This window comes from Odontesthes bonariensis, chromosome 4 (genome assembly GCF_027942865.1).
Source record: "Odontesthes bonariensis isolate fOdoBon6 chromosome 4, fOdoBon6.hap1, whole genome shotgun sequence".
NCBI lineage: Eukaryota > Metazoa > Chordata > Actinopteri > Atheriniformes > Atherinopsidae > Odontesthes > Odontesthes bonariensis.
The window spans coordinates 24,068,408-24,087,549 of NC_134509.1; the positions used below are offsets into that span (position 1 = coordinate 24,068,408).

General features: G+C 41.2%; 1 protein-coding gene across 1 annotated transcript; it reads right to left on the bottom strand.

Moving 5' to 3' along the window:
* Nucleotides 1–8,864: 8,864 nt before the first annotated feature.
* Nucleotides 8,865–18,286, bottom strand: pi4k2a (phosphatidylinositol 4-kinase type 2 alpha). Its single transcript, XM_075463573.1, has 9 exons — nt 17,779–18,286; nt 15,827–16,027; nt 14,316–14,447; nt 12,862–13,015; nt 12,671–12,732; nt 10,875–10,974; nt 10,470–10,603; nt 10,235–10,294; nt 8,865–10,069 (listed from the first exon to the last, which is right to left on the bottom strand). Exons 1-9 carry the CDS (start codon nt 18,115–18,117, stop codon nt 9,908–9,910), a joined length of 1,344 nt encoding a protein of 447 aa, XP_075319688.1. The 5' UTR covers nt 18,118–18,286; the 3' UTR covers nt 8,865–9,907.
* Nucleotides 18,287–19,142: the final 856 nt, after the last annotated feature.

The window sequence follows — 19,142 nt, forward strand, 5'->3', positions numbered from 1 at the left end:
AGATCCCGTGGTGGCCGCCTTTGCACATCATTCATAATTCAATCTAAAGTTCAACAGAAACTGGATACAAGGATCTGAGAAGGGCTTTCAGCTGCAAAAAGAAGTCGTCTGTTTTGGTTGAGATTGAGTGATTGTAATGAAGGGAATGTTCATTACTGACTTTGGGTCACATGAGTAATGTGTAAATAACGAGGCACAAACAAATTGTCATGTTTTATTGAATATGTATATTGACAACATGTGGGTGTGCAGGTCCTGTGTTGCCCTCAGCAGGGAAGGAGGGGGGGCCAGGCCTGTAAAAGGGAAACATCCAGTTTGTTAGTAGCCTGAAGGTTCTAATGAGTATACATTTAGCTGACGGATGTGAAACTGTGAATATGCTGTCTTGTAATTGAAATGTGTGTAAGTCACTCACCTATGTCTCCTCTCCAGGGTGCTCGGGCAAGAGTCCCTGCAGCAGTCTGCAGCATTTGTACGATCCGGGTCATACCATGTGCTGATTGGTGTAGGGGGGAGTGCACCAGAATCAATGATAGGAAGTATAATTGATTGATTTAGTCCTATGGTTTCAACATACTAGGAAGTATAATTAATTGTTTTTTATAATAGAGGGAAATGTATTTTAAGGTTTTTGTGTGTTGTTTTATGGGGATGTATAATGGGAGGAGCAGGAATCCCCTAGGGGTTTCGGTGGTAGAGCCTGAGTAAAATATAAGGCGGCCAGTTGTACCACACTCGAGAGAGCTTCCCAATTGTTAGTAATGCTGCTAGGACCACAGTGCTCCTGGACCGGAGTATGTGTCTATGTCCAAGTCTGTCTGATATAAATGTTGGTGAATAAAACACCCGGTTGGTTCAGCACGACCTCTGCCTCAAGCCTCCTACCTTGCATATCCAGTCGCTACATGCCCATCCTCACAGTGATACAGTGAATAATTTGGCAGATGCTCGCTGTACCCGAATGCCTCGACTTTATTAATCGAATTTCTTACTACTTGGAGTTTGAAAGACAGAGATATAAAGACGACTAGTCACAGAAAAAGTATTCAGTTGAAGAGTTTGAATCGTAGATTGGAAAAATTGTCAGGAGGAATGCCAGGAAATAACTCTTCACAAATACATCTAAAAATAAATCTAATTTTCTATACCCAATTATATTTATCTGATTGTTTGTTTTTTATTTGTTGCAGCTGATTACTTTGGATATACAAAGTATATATTACATATATATGTATTGTAATAATGGGACATTCTGTGCTTCTATTTTCTCCATACCTGTCCTACAGCTCGAGGATGAGTGCTCCTTTCTCCCAAAGGTCTTACTATTACTTCAGTGTATTATTTTTCTTCTTTTTAAAATCTTTTATCCTGCCGTGCTGACTTTATGACTCAACTCAACTTTATTTATATAGCTATAACTTTCAAACACAAGTGCGACCAAAAGTCCTCTGCAGAGCAACAGCCAAACTAAGACAAAAACAACCAAACAGCCAGACTGACTCTTTGAGGGGAGAACCTCGGCACTGACGTCAAAAAATGGATTCGTCTTCCCTCCCCCTGAGGCTTTGCGCTCCACTGATGTTGCAGTTAGAAGTGGGTCGACTCGGCATTAGCTGGTGTGAGAGTTGCATTCTGGATGCTGGCTCAGTAATCCGTTTGTCTGTCTGACTATAATACAAGTTTAAACTTGTCTCATTCAAGGTAAGCACTATAATTATACTACATACTACATTTTTAAAATAATTCATAGCAGAAACTGAACTTATTTTTTAATATTTTTAGACAATGTTGACTAGGATAAGGAATTTTAATCAGTGGAAATGTTAGTTTAAGGTTAAATGAGACAAAGTTAATCCTTTTTTAATATGACTTAAAACTGAAAAATGCAGCATTAGCAGTTGCATTGTCATGACAGCATGCATCACTGCACATGCATCTCTCCAAGCTGATTAAATTATTTATTATAGTGGACCTAGCACAAGCTGTGCCACATGAGAAAAAATGGCTTTTGGAATTAGTTTTTTTTGTTCACATTCTTGAAAAGATGACTATACATTTTGGTTGATCAATTTGTTTTCATCTAACCTTCCAGGTTACTTCTAACGTCCCTTCATACTGCAATCCTCAACACCTATTGTTATCCGAATTCTCTGACTCCGTGGCATGGCAGAGGCCCTGAAACCCAGCTCTACTGAGGACGAGCTGCAGTGGAAATCCTCCAGTCGATGCAGCAGGAAGTCTGGGTACTCCAACATCTTTTCAGGGGTGAACCTGCATCAGCTGCACAGGCTATTCAGAACAGCAGGGGACAGAAATGCTGAACATAGGGCAAAGCTGGTGTGGCAAAGGATGGATGTAGATGTGGAAGGAGCAGACGATGAAAAGGAGAAGGAAGAGGAGGAGGTGGAGGATGAAATACGGCTGGCCCAGGCTTTGGTGGGGCTGAGAGTCCGAGCGAGGAAAAAGGCAGGAGTCAGGGTGGAGGGACACGGAGAGCACAAGTGGCACAGAGCATCGGAATATCTCAGGTATGTGAAAGTGGGATGGTATTAGAATGGGCTCAGAGTTTGTGTCTTGAAATGCAGTGTGCAAACTCTTAAGTCCCTGACAAACTCACAATGCCCTCACAAGACCGTGTCCTCCTCACGCTGCACACCATAACACACACAAGCTTGTGCGGCTGTCCTTAATGGAACAACACATTGTTTTCCATTCACTGTGTACAGCTTAAACCTGACCTAATTCTAATCATACCCATTACCAGTTTACGTCCTACCCTTACTTCAACTCACTACATTAGCCTCAACCCTTATCCTAGCCCCACAAAAGACTTCATTGAAACTAAACTTTGGTTCCCATAAGGACAAGTGGTACCGACAAGGTCAGTGATTATACCAGAAAAGGTCCTAATGAGGTAACAAAATCAAGACCACACACACAAGTGTCACGCTCACTCTCCACATTCCTCACTTAGATGAAGTTAGTCTTGTTGGAGTTGTGATGAAGTGCCGCTGTGTAGTTGTAGTGCGTCTACAAGACGGAGCAGCATTAACAGCAGTGTACAGCTCAGTTTTTCTTGCTATGCTACTGTCGCAGCACAACTTGGGAGGAATGTGGGCTAGTCAGTCTGTTCGAGAGGTTTATTTGGATCATACACTGAAAGATCTCAGCAACTATTGAATTGTTATTAAATTTGTTCCTACATAAAAACACTTATTTAATGTACCACTATTATCAGGCCAAAATTTTACAAGTTGGTAAAGTAGACTTAGCCTACCCGGTACTTTAAAGTAGGAGATTAGATTAGATTTGAACACTTGATTTAAAATAAAAAAAAGAAGAAGAGGAAAAAAAGCCTTTACAGACATTTTAAAAAGTCTCCGCCATCTTACTCAGGAACAACAACTTACGGCTACACGAAAACGAAACGAGGTTTTTTTTTTAAAACGGGTACGAAAATTCTTGCGACCACACGGAAACGCGCTGCTGTAAAGACTCAGGTCCAGACGAAAACGGATGAAAACGATGAAACGATGCAGTACACACGCCACTGTGTCACGCCACGCTGTGAGACAATAGAGAAGTATTAAAATTGGCTCACAGCGTCAACGTGTGACTGACGCAAAAACGTTTTAGCTGTAACAATGGAAACGAAACGAGGCCGTTTTCAAACTTTCCCACTCTGGAACCCGTTTTCAAAAACTATCGTTTTGGGGTAGTGGGAACGCCGGCTCCGTGTGGCCGCGACAGCGAAACGATAAGAAAAAGTATCGTTTACAGTGAAAAACGTTTTCGTGTAGCCGCAGCCTTAGCATATTTCAGACTATTCTCACATCTACAAAAACTGCTTCAGATCCAAAATTATTCAGCTTATTTCTTTGACTGTGAATTAAAGCTCTGTTTGAACATACAGATGGGCTCCTGAAAAACAAAATAAAATTGTGACATCTATAATTTAGTTCTGCTTTCTTACAGTATACCATGGTAAAGTTATGATTAAAGTTTTGTTTAGCTTCCTAATGTTGCATCTATGAGGCCCACTGGTTCTTTGCTCTATACGATTGCCCTGTCTTAAAGCTGCAGTCTGCAAGATTTGTTGTTGTCATATGTAAAGTCCTACTTTTTGGCATTTTAAAAGTTTACATGATCTATCAGAACGCTTGAAGTTGAAAACGGTGACCTCCATAGTCGCAAAATGCAAGAAATGCTTATTTTTTTACCGAAAAATAAAAAGTTATTCAACTTCCTGTCCCGCCCCTTCAAAACACATGAGAACTCGTGCACGTAGACGTGCACGCCAGATGCGCCTACACGACTCCTCATTCATCAACTCACCTGTCATTTGCGATCATGGAAGACACAGTAAGTAGACTAGCCCGTAATGAAGTTCAATAGTCTAGATAAATAAGCGTGGGGACGAGCCTACCTTGTATCGCGCGTGCACAATCGGTGATTGACAGGCAGCAGAGCCCAGCTCGTAAACCTGATTGGTTACCTTTTACCGGTCCGGTCTGCAATTTTGTAAACAAACCTGCTGGCTTTGGAGGGACCTAGCGGGACATATAGGGGACCTAGAGAACTCATTTTTTTTTGTATTGGGGTATTTAATGTACTACTTTCAGAATCCCCGGACAGTTCCAGGCATTATGCTTGAAAAAGAGTTGCAGACTGCAGCTTTAAATCATGAGGTTCTTATTGCTGTATGACGTAATGGAGGTCAGACACATCCATCTCTGACCACAAGCTCTACATTAAGGAAATTAGGACCATAAAGGAGCATCTGTGACTTTGTACTGATCCAATTACACAACCATCTTTATTTGAAAAATGTGTTAATATGCTTAAACTGTGGCTTGATGTGTAAGCTGGCATTAGTTCATCTAAACTAGGGTAACTTCTCTGTCTCTAGGGTTGAAGAGCCTCTATCTGGCTACACTCTTGAAGATGAGGAGGTTGATCTCACAAAAAGTCTGGAGGAATTTCATTTGCCGACTAAGGAAGACATTCCAGAGAATCAAAACCCCTTCAAACCATCATCATGGAGGTTGGGCGTCAGGCTGGAGGGTGCCAGGGACTCTGACCGTTACCTTCACCGCATCCTCCACTGAAAATTACACACACTTGAGGACGATGAAATGAATTTGAAGACTTGGCATTCTAAAGAAAAAAGGTTTTGCATGAAAAAGGACATGCTGCATCACTGCTGTTTGGAGCTTCTGCTGTCATGCATATGCCTGTGTTTGTGCTGGGATTCTGCTTTGCGATAATTCGACAAACTGTTGCAGGAAATTTAAGTGTGCTTCGAACTGTGAGTGACAACAAAATCAAACCAGTTGTGTTTGACAGAAATTGCCTGTTGTGTGACCCTGAGCTTAAACTGTTGGTGTACAAATCGTTTCCTGTTTTGGATGTGCAGCATTAAAAGAGTAGCTCGAAAGCCGTGACGTGAAGCTTCTGAATTTGTGATACATTATCATTACAAAAAAGAAAGGATTACCATAACATATTTAAAGTTAAAGCTTTTACGCTTTTAGGTTTTAAAGCAATTAACGTTTTTAGAGCATTCAGAGCCTCTGATGTCCTTTACTTAGAATTTAAATGTTAAAACAATGAAACAATTAAAAAAATCTTCAAACCTGTATTCACTGGCTTTTTAACCCTTTTTTGAACAAGGTGGTTGGCTTGATGATGTGATTAAGCAATCTTCCACCAACATCATGGCATCAGCAGGCTTCATGAGAATGGTGAGTTTCACTATATCACAAAGAAAGGGTAAATTAACTGTATTTATGTAGCTTTTTTCTACTTTAGTTGACCACTTCAATATAAACACAAGAAACTTGTGCTAAAGAAAATTAAAATAAAATAAAATAAAGGACCAGACTCAGTGAATAATTCCCTACACTCCGTATTATATAGATCAATGAGCAGTGCTGACCAACATATCATTGGGGTCATCAGGTGGGAACCTCCTTTCATCAGTGTTTCGTCTAGTTGGGCCCACGACACCTCCAGGAGGCTAGACAATGACCACTGGCGTCCCAGAGTCACCCCCCTAATGCCAACCAACACTGCCCCTCACACCACAACAACCATAATCTACCTCAGCCTCTCACCAACTGCACACCAGTTACAGCGGGGTGGGGATGCAAACCCTGGTTCGGGTAGGGGAAGAAATAAAAGAGGTAAGAAAAGCAGGAATGGGATTCAAACCCTGGTTCGGGTAGGGGTAATGAAAGTATAGAGGGTGCCAGAGGTGGAGGAAGGACAAGACACACTAGCAGATTCAGCAGACAAACTCACCTAAACAATCCTATAATCACTAACAATGCCAGCAAAAACAAATCCATACAACTCACTCCAAGCCAATTCACTCCAAGCCAACTCACCCAAAATGGCCGCCTGGTTTCAAAAGGATCACATGTGCCAAACCCTCCACTTAAATAGCTTGAACTTCTTCTTTGCTTTTTCAAAATTCTGTTTACCCTAAGTGCCCCCCCTGCTGGGCCCCCCAGCTGCTATTGCATCTTCTAATCCAAATCCACTGGCTGGATTTTACTGCTTTATCTGAAACCTCCTGCACTATTTTCCTCACACTCTGTCCACTTACACCCAGCTCCCTCAACAATGAGACAACAGACTTTGCAACAAATCCTCTACATCCTACTTCCACTGGACAGATTCTAACCTTCCATCCTCGCTGCTCTGCTTCTGCCCCCAACTCCACATATCTAAGCTTTTTCCTTTCATATGCTTCCGCTACTAATTCCTCCCAAGGAACAGTCAGCTCTATGAAATAGACTCTCATTCTACTCCTTGCAACTCTCTGTACCTTGGACCCTCCTAAGTTTACCTGCCTTCGTTTATCTTCAATACCTGCAGCTAAACTTCTTAATACTTGGTCATGTCGCCATGTATATCGGCCTTGTGACAGAATAACCTTACAACCTGACAAAATATGCTTTAGAGTTGCAGTACCTGAACATAACGAACATAACGGGTCTCCATTTACCCAGAGTTTTAGGTTCTGGGGAGTTGGCAATACATCATATGTTGCCCCTATCAAAAATCTAATACTCCTTTCCTCCATACTCCACAGTTCTTTCCAACTAAGCTTTTTCTTTTCTACACCTTCCCAATTCACCCACCGTCCCTGCTTAGCCTGAGCCACTGCCTTTGCACCCCTTAACATTTCTTCCTGTCTACGAATCTGCTCAACAACTAGCTTTCTCTTCTCCTTGGGACCTGCTCTACTCCACACTGGTTTGCCGGGGCCAAGCCCCAAGCCTCCCCGGCCTATTTGCACATTACCCACAATCTCTGTATGTCTAAGAGTTGCTTCTGCCTCCTGAGCTGCCAATCTTGGTTTCCACTTCCTCCCCTTGGTTGGGTTTGGAACCACCTTACTGACTACCACATCTTTACTCCCAGCTAACAGGAGCTCTGTCCTAACTTTAGTACATTTAAACTCCTCTACTAGACTAGATACTGGGAGCTGGAGTATGCCTTTCCCATACAGTACCACAGTACTTAAACATCTAGGAACACCTAGCCACTTCCTAATATAAAAGCTAACTAATCTTTCCATTTTTTCTACAACAGATAATGGAATCTCATACACAGACAGTGGCCACATCAACCTAGGAAACAATCCAAACTGCAGACACCACAGCTTCAACTTTCCTGGAAGCACTGATTTATCTATTCTATCCAGTCCCTCAGCAACATCTTCCCGAAACTGCACTGACTGCTTTCCATCATTCATGTCTGCCTGGTACCACCTGCCTAAACTCTTTACTGCCTTTTCCCTAATTATTGGAATGCTTTCTTCATCTATTACAAACTTTCTATCACTTAATTTCCCTCTAATTATTGAGATACTTCTAGACTTAGTAGGTTTGATTTTCATCCCAGCCCACTTTAGATTTTTATTCAATACCACCACGGAAGAGTATTAGGGCCAGGCATAATAAAAAATAATAATATTTTGCCTGTCGAGAATAAAGTCAACATGTTGAGAATAAAGTCGAATTTTTGAGAAAAAAGTCAACTCCTCTGGTCCATCATCTAATTACTTTATTCTCGACATGTGGACTTTAATCTCGACAGGCAAAATATAAATATTTCTTCTTATGCCTGGCCCTAATACTCTTCTGTACAATACTCACCCCATACAGTGTTACAGACTTTGAAGTGCTTTTTCTCTATGACACACATTGACATGCAGATGGACGCATCAGAGGCAATGTTGGGGAAGCTGATCCATTGTCTTTCCGATTGGCAGGCGACCTCTCTTCCAGCTCTGAAATCCTCAAATGTATTTATTTGGTTTTATCACACACTGTAATGAATGAGAGGTCCCACCATGTTTTGGCTAAATAGACTGAGTCGTGGAGGACAGGGCAGAAAAAGCTTTTTCATACATACTAACTTTTATTACCAGTGTTCCTACATGAGATAACCGTTTCTAAAACCCATTTCATTTTACTAATAAAGTCAAATTTCCTTTGCTGTGTGAACAACTTACAAGGTGCTAGATTTACAACCTTGTTCATGAGTTAATTTGGGTTTAATCAAAGCATTTTGATTATTAATCAATACAGGAAAATGAGTGCTGAGAGCAGTGAAGAGGGAACCAGACAAAAAAAACAAAAAAAAACCAAACTAAAACGATCAGAGAAAAATGCACAAACTGAAAGAAAGTGCAGAGTTGGGTTAAAACTACCTTTGGATTTGCAGAGGTGGGACTCATTTATCAGTAGAAAATAATTTGGTTGATTTGTGATTGATAAATATTGATAACAGCAGCTCTAAAGATGTGTTTTGCTTGAAAAAAGCAGCAACAGAACACAGCAACAACTATATTAATTGAATATGTTTTAATTATAATCTATCATTAAATATTACATACAAATTATACAGTGCATTGTCATAATAGATTTCATGTCATAGATCAGATCAGTACAGCAGGAGGTTACTTCTTTGTTTACTCGGGTCCACCCAGGAGCCAGAAAATGAACAGAAATCAACATGGCCAAAAAAAGAAAAAACGGTAGCTGGTGGGAGCCTCCTCTGCTTAGTTTCAGATGCAGAGGTTTTTGTCTTCTGAACCCACGACAAAAAAACTCTTCTATGGGCGAAGACAAAATTTGGTGAACTACTCATACGTTTTTTATTTTAAAAGCTTTGACCAAAAGTACCTCAGGCTTTGCAGTTTATTCACAAATGACTTGTAGATCCTAATCTTTAGAAGGGCAATGAATAACGTGAAACCAGTTCACATGGCTTGTGTTCGATGTGCGACGACATACATGCCACTCAGGGCTCACTTCCTAAATTTGTAACACGAAACCAGAATAAACACTTCTCACAAAATGCTGATCTGGTGGCACTGCTTTCACCAGCCTGTTGTTTTTTTTTACTGTGTGAGGGAATATGCATGTGAGTATTAAAAAAGGCAAAGAGGTGTGACAAAAGAAAACAAAATAAAACAAAATATGGAATGCAAACCCCCGCCCATCGTTAAACAAACATATGAGAGGCCTCTGACTGGCACGCATGTGTACGTGAATGAACAATATGCACCCAGGGGTGCACAGAAATGTCATCCCACCGATATCCCTCTCAGGAGAGCACAGAATCTTCATCACCTAAATTTATCAATCATATTCACACAAGGCACAGAAGCAAACAGGGAGGATATGCTGTGAAATCCTTCCTCTTTTAGCCTCATCTCTGCACCCACTAACTCGCCCTCTGTACCAAAATATCCATGAGGAGGGGAGATGGGGTGAGGATCATTTCCAGGACAAAAACCTGTGCTCTCAGATTCTGTCTTCTCCTCTATTCGCACACAGATGCTCCAGCTTCCTGCTGTTTCTCGCCTTCTGCTTCGCTGCTCCTCTTCCTACCACCAGGTGAAGAAGGGTCTTCTGCTCTGGAAACTCTGCGTATAGGACTCGCTGTTTGCTCTCTGAGGTGCTCTAGCCGTTTCGACGATGACTGGGGGCATCTGAACCAACTGGAGGGGTGTTTTACCGTCCTTCACGGCTTGGCACAAGTTCAAAATCTTTTCACAGAAAGGGAGAGGTTTGTCAGAACACAATCATTCATCTGAGGGTGAATCAGGAAGAACAGTTGCATGATAAACTGCTGAAAGAAAACGGAAGACACTCTCTTTCAGTGTGTAGCTTTAAGATTTCAGGTAAAGAATTTTAGCAAGGAATAAACTTACCTGCCCCCTCATAACAGCTACTTGTTTGTGAAACTGTCCCCTGTCGAAACCGGGATCTTTCTGTGAGATGCAGCAGAAAATAAAAAATACATGCATGTTGTTTATGTTTATAGAAACAAGACATTGTCCTCGTATTGGCATTTTCCCTTGTTTCAACCTCTGATGGTCTATTCCTCCCATTCACATGACTCCTCATCACTCTCCACCTCTATGTCAATGATGAAGCTTTCCTTGCCTTAAATAGCTCGTAGAGGTCCTCTTCTAGGTCTTTGATGAAGTTTGGGTCCGACAGTTTTGGTATGACTAGCTCTCTGATTTCCTGGGAGAAAGGAACTTTGGCTTGAGGCAGCCATGCCCAGTAGAAGGGGTCTGGTGATCATACAACATAATCATTCCTTAAAAGTTATGTTTATTACTTTTTAAATACCTGGGCAGCTATAAACACTGACTGAATGCATTAAAAAAAAAAACTAAAAAAAAAAAAAAAAAAAAACTGTTTTTGTTGCAGAAAAGAAGTGAAACGCAAGGAACAGAAACAGACATTTTGCTGGATGCAAAAAAACAGAAGCTGTTTTTCTCTTTAAATGCAATCTCGATCCGAGCACTGATTATTCATAAATTCAAGAGTGCAAGTGCTTACAAGCTCTCCAGGAGTCAGGGTGCTTAAGGGGAAAGGCGAGGCCGTTGTCTATAGCTGCCAACTTAATGATGGGATCCTTTACTACCACCCAGTCAGTGTCCTGGAGAGATACACGACGTAAAAATAACACAAAAACAATAAGTTTCCCAATTAATCATGAAACAGCATGCATGATACCGTATGTATGAAGCCAACATTAATTAGAGCCTAACTCATTTCTTAATTAGCTTGTAACGTAGTGGTATGTCTGTGTTTTAACATTACATTACACTGAAAAAGAAACTTCCTTGTTAACACACTTGGTACAATCTGCAGCACATGTAGCGGAGTAGGCATCAGACCGTGGAGCTGAAGCAATTAAAGGGGACAATATACACTTTGGTGCATGTACTTTGGATTCATAAGACATGACTTACTCCTAACTTAGAAAAAACACAACCTTGGCACTTCGTCAGAGATGAACATTTACCTACATATCTTTATTTCCACCCAACTTCCAAGTTTAAATCAAGCTGCACTGACTGGCTTTCAAGTGGGACGTTGAGGGTATTTTGCTTTCTTTTTCTTCAGCAGTTATATAACCAGCTTAACTTAAAAATAGATAACCTATCAATGCCTTATCCTTACTCTGCTTTATATCAGCAACATTGCCTAACATTAGCTTCTACAAACTTTAAAAAAAAAAAACAGCAATGGACAGACAGCGAAACCCAGGGTTTATGGAACAGAGATATGACAGAGGAGTTACTATGGGATTTTTCAGTGATTAACCAGCTGGACGGTTGGGGAGCTGTGTTTTAACAAGCTGGGCCAGTTGAAATATTGACACGTGACCGTGCCTAAAAGATGGATCAGCATCAACTGTGAGTAGCCAAACTGCAACTGGCAGTCAATTGTTTTAGTTTAATTGTGGTAGTCTGAGCTTGGTTTACTGTCATAAGATATGTGACGGGGCAAGCCGTTGCACATCAGTCTGAATACACAAGTACCTAAGACTATTATTTCACCTACGTGTGAGTGTGTACCACTACTGGTGGCAACAGGTTTGAAGGTTCAGACTGACAAACAGGAAGTGGATAGCACAAACACAATAGTTGACCTACAGAGTGGACCATTTTGATGGGAATATAGGGGAAATTGTCATGGTTTCAGTGAGTTGTTTTCTGAACCCTTGCACAAAGGAATTGTAAACATTTCTATGTCAGAGCAATTGCAATGATTGGATTTGTTGTGATGTTGGGCAGATAAATATTAATTTCACAGTTTGATCAATAATTCTCACGGTTTGTTCTTGTAGGAGGAGTATATAAGGACTGGAAAAGAGGTCCTCTGAAAGTTCAGTTCAGAGTCGTGTTTCATGGATGGATGAATGTTGCCTGCAATTCTACTTATGTTCTTTTGCCATTTGTTTTTCAAGTTATTTGTTCTTTTACACCCCAACCCACTGAAAATTAAACATACACCAGAAGGAAATTACTCCACACTTTGTGTGTGCGTACTCCACCTCTTGGCCAATTGTGACATGATAATAATATGCTTATTGGTTATTGAGTATTGCTGATCTCATTAGAGGCAGACCCTATGGAAGAGAGGGGTGGAGTGTAGTGAGCGGGTCACTACATGCCTAAAACATGTCAATGTGAATAGAAGTGTAAATACATGGATGAAAAGGGAGCGACTATACCGTCCTTCTGTGGTATTCTGACCAAAGGATGTTATAGAAATTACAGAAAAGTGTGTCATGGGATCAGCATTTAAACCAAATAAAGTTAAAGACAATTATGTAGCTTTCTCACCTTATTTCCAACAGCATCCATTGGATAGTCATATTTCAGCAACCAGTTGTCATTTCCTCTGTCTAGATAATAAAAGAAGACACAAATCCAGACTAAATCTATCCAATCAGACCAATAAATAAAAATAAAAAAAACAAGTCTGCAAAAAGCACAAGAGCTTTATACAGAAGCAATACTCGTTGTGTGGCTACCTGTGTTCCTGATGATGTAATCGAGGACAACAAGCCGCTCAAACTGCAGCTGGAGCTGACGGTTGGTGTTCTCAGGCAAAGGCTCTGCTTCAAACCTCCGCAGCCAGAAATCTGCATCTTTGTATCCATCAACGAAGATCTGAAAGGAGCCAACCTGTTGGCAGAGAAACAGAAGTCCCAACTAGGCACGGGCCGGTATGAGATTTTGACGGTATGATAACCTTAGGCAAAAATATCACGGTTTCACTGTATTATGATTACAGCTCTAAAATGTGTATTTTGAATGTCTGTATTTAAAAAACAGAAGAAAAAATAAATAAATTCCATTCGTTATGAATTAGTGTGCTTCAGTGGACACACTTGGGAATTATCTTATTACTTTCAGGATGCAATAATGATATTAATAGATCAGTTTTATTTAGCGCTTTTCATAATACTCAAAGCCACTTCCAGTGAATGAAACAACAGCAAATTCCCCAAAGTTCTGCCAATCTCCGTCAACGAGTTCTGGGAGTTAACGTGGTCACTATTAGGGATGTCCCGATCCGATCACGTGGTTTCAGACTTGATCGAAATCGGACGTTACATCCCGATCAGGGATCGAATATATAGCCTATCTATATATGTATATTTATTCTCATTATTTTATTTTTTAATCAGAACTATAGTATTTCAAAACAAATAGGAAAAAATAAGTCAGACCATCTCAACCATAGACAAAATATACGCAGATGCCTCATAGACTGACGCTGCCTGTTGGAGCTGACGTATCAGCGCGGCCGCCATCTTGGATGGGTCTCCAATGCCTCCACATTGCATTTATTTCGACTGAGAAAGGTGTATATCCCCAACTACAACAATCATAACTCCCCGAATGTGAATTTTATGTCTATGGTCTCAACTGTACACAGAAACAACGCACATGGCATGACGTCACTTTGCTGCGTGCCATAAAGCGAAGCAGAACACGGCAGCAGCTTGAAGGCCTCGGTATGCTTCTCCGTCGCTATGCGTCAATCCGACTCCGTGGTCACGCAGAGGCTATTAAACCTTTCGAAGTTCTCCGTGCTCTTTTGATGCTTAGCAGTTTGAGAAAATATGCAACAGCTTGGTGTATTTCTGGTATTTATCTGGAGTATTTTTGGCATTGCTAAGCTAAATATAGATTTGTGTTAGCAGATCTGTTCATTTCCACTTCATCTAAAAAGCGCATTTGAGACAAAGGTAATTAACAGTGAATAAGACAATTAAACCCTTTTATAGATTAACTTAACAGGGGTAAATTAATGAAATAATATATCAAATAACAGACTTAAATGAACATCTAGAAACAATAAAAGTGAAGTCTATTTTTTCAGGACTTTTAAGGGCGAATATTCCTTTACCATTCAATTGTACTATATGTAAATAATTTGAATTAAAATGACTTCTGTAGTAAAAACTTATCAGTTTACCTTGGGCGGCAGTCCAATCCTGTGGAAGCGTTGACCCACTTTGGGGACCTTCTCCAGAGCTAGCCTTTTTCCTCGAGACTTGACCCTGTCTATGGCACTGTAGTTGAATGTTTCGCTCGCCAAATACACCACCTGAAGCGGGAATGTCGATTAAGAGGGACTGTTTGCAAAATGGCTTCTTTCTTTGTGGACATTCCATGTCAACTTTACCGTATGTAAGTCTTTTTTTTCTTCTTTGTGTTGGTTAAAGACCAAATATTGGAGTTACAGGGCAACTTTCAGTTACGTTAGAGCCACTTTTAAACACATTTAAAACTGTGACCTAAATTAGACAAAAAAAGTTAGAGGTGGAACTTTGAGATTTGAAGTCATTTTGCTGCTACAAAAAAATCCTGACAATTCCTTTTTTTTTTTTTTTAATTCATCCCACAGCTTTTGAACTTGAAACTGCACCAATTCTCTAAAGATATCACTACAAAGTACCAGCTTGAATATAAGGTGGATATCTGAAAGAGCTGTTGAGTGGACGGATATATTCTCTGCTGTAGTCCATGAGGCTGTACACTAAGTGGGAGGAAGGCCAGTGAGTGTCAGAGCCACTATCTGCTGAGTGAGTGCCACGGGCAGCTGAAATCCAATGAAGAAGAGAAAGAACCATCAAAGATGGACAGGCTCCTGCACAGAATGCCTCACCAAAAGATTCAAGAAGTGGCTGTTATCGAGAAGTCTTACCAGTGGCGTTGAGGTCACAATCATGGCGAGGATGAGATTTTAGTACACAATTATTTGCCAAACAAATGATTGCAATTAACAGTTACCCTAACCCTGGAAAAAGCTGGTCGGAAAGCCGGCAAGGAGGCAAGAATCATGACTGCACAAGAACAGGTGCTTAGTACAAGAGCAAAACAGGCCATCATCTGACACACTAGACAGAACCCCGGGTACAAGCTGTGCAAAGAGGCCTCCGAGACACTCCAGCGCATAGTAGCGGGGATGTAAGATGCAGGCAGGTACAGCTACATGGACCAACATTATCAAGTACCAGGGAAATTCGTGCAAAGTATCGTTAGGAAGTCCCAAAATCGAAGTGAGAGATACTAGTAAAGGTGGTGGAGAATGACAGAGCTGATGCAGACTGATAAACAGGTGTTGGTTAACTAAGAAGGCAGTAATGACAGATGAAGCAATCCCATGTTACAGCAAGATAAAAAAAATAAGGAACACAAGAAGCTCAAAAAATAGCTTCAAAGGCTGTTAGCCCACATGTGGGAAAATTTTAGTAGTAGTAACCCTCCCACTTTAACAGTGACTCCAACTTAAAAATAGTTCCCTTTGGGCTCTAATACATAGCATGCAGATTCATTTTCAACCAGCACAAAAAACGTATTAAGGAATTTATTTTAAAAATCACAAGTCTGTAAGTGGTAAACTTTAAAAAAAAAAAAAAAACATGGTAGAGATGACATGGAATAGCCCTTTTGTAATGTTGATGCAGCATGGTGTGATTATACCTTCGTCCTGGGGACAATATTGAGCTCCAGCTTCTGATCGACCAGGCTGGCCCCGGCCTCTGAAAGGTAACCTTGGTTCAAAACCAAACAGTCTCGGCCAAAACAACAGGGACAACACAGTTTCTGGAGCCACTTAGTCCATTTAGGATTCAGCTGGCCGTAGGGCTCTTCATTTTTAGGTTTGAACACTCCGATGATCTTCTGCGAAGGGAGAAGAAGTGGAAGAAAGTGAGAAACAAAGGCTCACAGAAGGTTCACAGAAGAAAAAGCTCAGGAAGGTGTGGTTGCATACAAGTTGAATATTTTTTTTATTTAATGATAACATCATCTTTTAATAGCCTGAAAATACCACTGAATCCTACAGCACTCAAAGGAGAGCAATAGAAAGTGGGATTAGAATACAAGAGTGCTTTCAATTACACTTCTAATAGAGTTAAAACCTACACATGCACTTGAACTGAAATGGATTAAACTTACACTCATTCACCATGTTCTCCACTAAAACTTTTCCTTAAACCCAACAGCCATAGAGTTTGATAAAGAAGAAGACAGATATTGGGTGTGGTGCCATTTCACAGTTGTATACAGAAATCACATGTCACGTTACGCTAGTATCACACACACACTCCCACACACACACCGATTACAACGTGAAACTTGGTCATTGAGGAGAATTATGTCCTCAGAGAAGTAGCACATGACTACTTAGCACAGTGGTGACTAACCTAAAAAACTGGAGAGGTGGGGGGAGTCAAAAAAAAACTCAACTATTCCACCCAGAATAGCTCTTTTTGTTTCAAACACCAGTAAGTGGTAACGAAAGAGGCACATAAGAGGCTTGAGCTTTCCTGTGGTGAACAGATAGAAAGTGAAAACTGCGAGGATCCAAGCCAAAGTCCACACAATCACTTCCTTTTTTCCCTGTCACACAGCTCAAGATACATTGTCAAAGCTGGATCCAGTGGTGCCGATCAAACTTTACTGTCATTAAGCTGGAAGGAACCTTTTACAACTACCCCATGTTGGTTCCCTGCTTTATTTGAGTCACTGCGTATCAATTTGTAAACCAAATTAGAAGCGTGCGCTCAACATCTTCTATTTTATTACATATTTAACGGTTTGTTTTTAGCACAGTCGACTAACAGGCGTTTTATCTCTAAGTCTGTGCTGATGTCAAACATCACTGTGACAGCAGGCCTGCACAGACGGCTGCTGACATGATACCTTCCTCAGCAGATGGATCCACAATGATGGACACCTGCCTGCACAGCTGTAGTCACATTGGTGACTAAAGCATTTTAGTGGAGGAGCTAAGCAACCTGAGCTAACTGGGTCAAAAGAAAAAACCAACATACAAAAATGTGACTTGTACTGTTGTTTACTTTAAAATCTATTTGTTTACTCAGCTGTTTTTTTTGTTTTGTTTTTTGTCGAAGCCTTTAAAGGGTCACAGACCTATTTCATGACTCTTTGTAAACAGAAGATGAAGAAGTGTGGGAAGAGGAGCTCTAAAAGGAAACAATCCAGCAAAACAGCAATTGTTCTGCTTATATTATGGACTTTTTTTGTTTAAATCAAACTTTATGCGTTGTTCTTTCGTTAAGTGAAAGACTCATAGGGGCTACCAGATGGCAGACAGCTTTCATCTTGGCTGACATATTTGTAGTGTTTTATATTTGTTTGAAAAAAATAGCCGCTTAAATGTTTATCTGGGTCAAAGCAGGCACATGTTGTGTTTCATCGTGTACCTTACAGTTTATCTGCCAAGTCATCACAGGCTAGTTAGATAAGGCCTCTCCTACTACAAGCGACTAACACTACCAAAACACTTGTGCGTCAGTCTTTCAGACATGCCATCTCCCACAACACATCAGATTTTCATATTTGTGGCGAGACAGCTAACCATACCAGTAAGTAATGGGTGGATGTTGGTTAGTAGCAGCTCCTCTTACCCCTTGTGAGTCTTTGACAAAGTAGCTTCCACTGGAGCCCTGGTAGATCCTCTCCGGGTATATGCCCTCCTCTATGGCTCGCTCGGCCTTTCGGATGATCTCTCTGAACTCGGGATCTTCTGGGAATTCGTTCCTGTGCGGTTCCCGAGGCGTGTTTCCACGGTCGCGATCCAGGAGCGGCTGTCTCTCCCGGTTGCGTCCCGGACTGCCCGCCGGGATGCGCACCACAGAGCCCGGTGTGCTTCCAAACGCACCCCGGGGGCTGGTGGGCTCTGTGGGGCAGTAGCTAAAATCACCGGAATCCCGGAGCGGAGAGACAAGCGGACTCGTCTCGTCCATGACTTCGGAGGTAGACGATTAGTTATTTTATCCTCTGTGACGAAATGAAGAAAAAGGAAATCATTAAAAATGGGGAAAACAGAAGGTGGGACGGTTGTTTTGTTGGCTAGCAGTGACGCTGGCTATCAAACAAACACGGGAAAAAAAGAAAATCAGATGACTGTCAGCTTCCGGGAAAAGGCGGAAACTGTTGAGTGTTTTGCTCTGTAACCAATCTGCGTCCAGATCTCCCTGTCAGCAACCCAATCTCCTGCGCTGATTGGACATAATCATCCCGCCCACGGATGACACGTGAGAGTGAGGTTAACCCAATCAATTAACTACACAAAACAGCTTTTGATAAACATTTTGAGTTTATAGGGAGTACATTATGAAACTGAAGACATTTTATTTATCATCAGATGGCAGAGGGGTAAATCTAGTCCATTTATTCTCATCCAATTTACATGTTCTAGAAAGCTATATCAAGCAGCACATTACACGGAGCACATACATTTAGAAAAATCCAAGGCAGGAATTTCACGACTTTGGCCTTGTGCCCTTGGAAATTATATCTGCCATAAGGCCACAGTGGCCTTGATGCTCTCTCTGACTAAGTTTTGCGGTTTAGCAGTCTGCCTCTTTTCTGACACGGCTTCAATGATCAATCTGGCATCTGGTGGAGAAAAAAAAAATCAGCGGTGCGCTTGATTCGAGCCTGGAATACACCGCTCGGACGGTCTATGATGACAGTTGACATCAGTCTATCTCCGCCCACCCCCTCACGCGTCCGTGTGCGTAGCCAGCTGATTCTCCGCTCAAGAAAAGGCTGAGGTGAGGTAAGGTTTTGTGATGATCCTGTTTGCCGTTAAGTTTTTCATTTGTCCAGCTTTAACCCTTTGATGCGCAACATATGCACACCCCCTCTAATGCACAACATGGGTCAAAAATGACCCGCATTCATTTCCAAGGTAATTTCATGCTGGCTGAGTTTCTCTTTGTTCTATCTTTTGAAATCAATTTAATTTATGATTGAATATTCCAAG

Coding starts and splice junctions, on each gene's coding strand:
- pi4k2a (XM_075463573.1), bottom strand. CDS start 18,117: ATGGACGAGACGAGTCCGCTTGTCTCTCCGCTCCGGGATTCCGGTGAT. Junction 16,028..17,778: donor TTGTCAAAGACTCACAAGGG/GTAAGAGGAGCT, acceptor CTCCCTTCGCAG/AAGATCATCGGAGTGTTCAA. Junction 10,070..10,234: donor TAGCTGTTATGAGGGGGCAG/GTAAGTTTATTC, acceptor TTCTGTGAAAAG/ATTTTGAACTTGTGCCAAGC.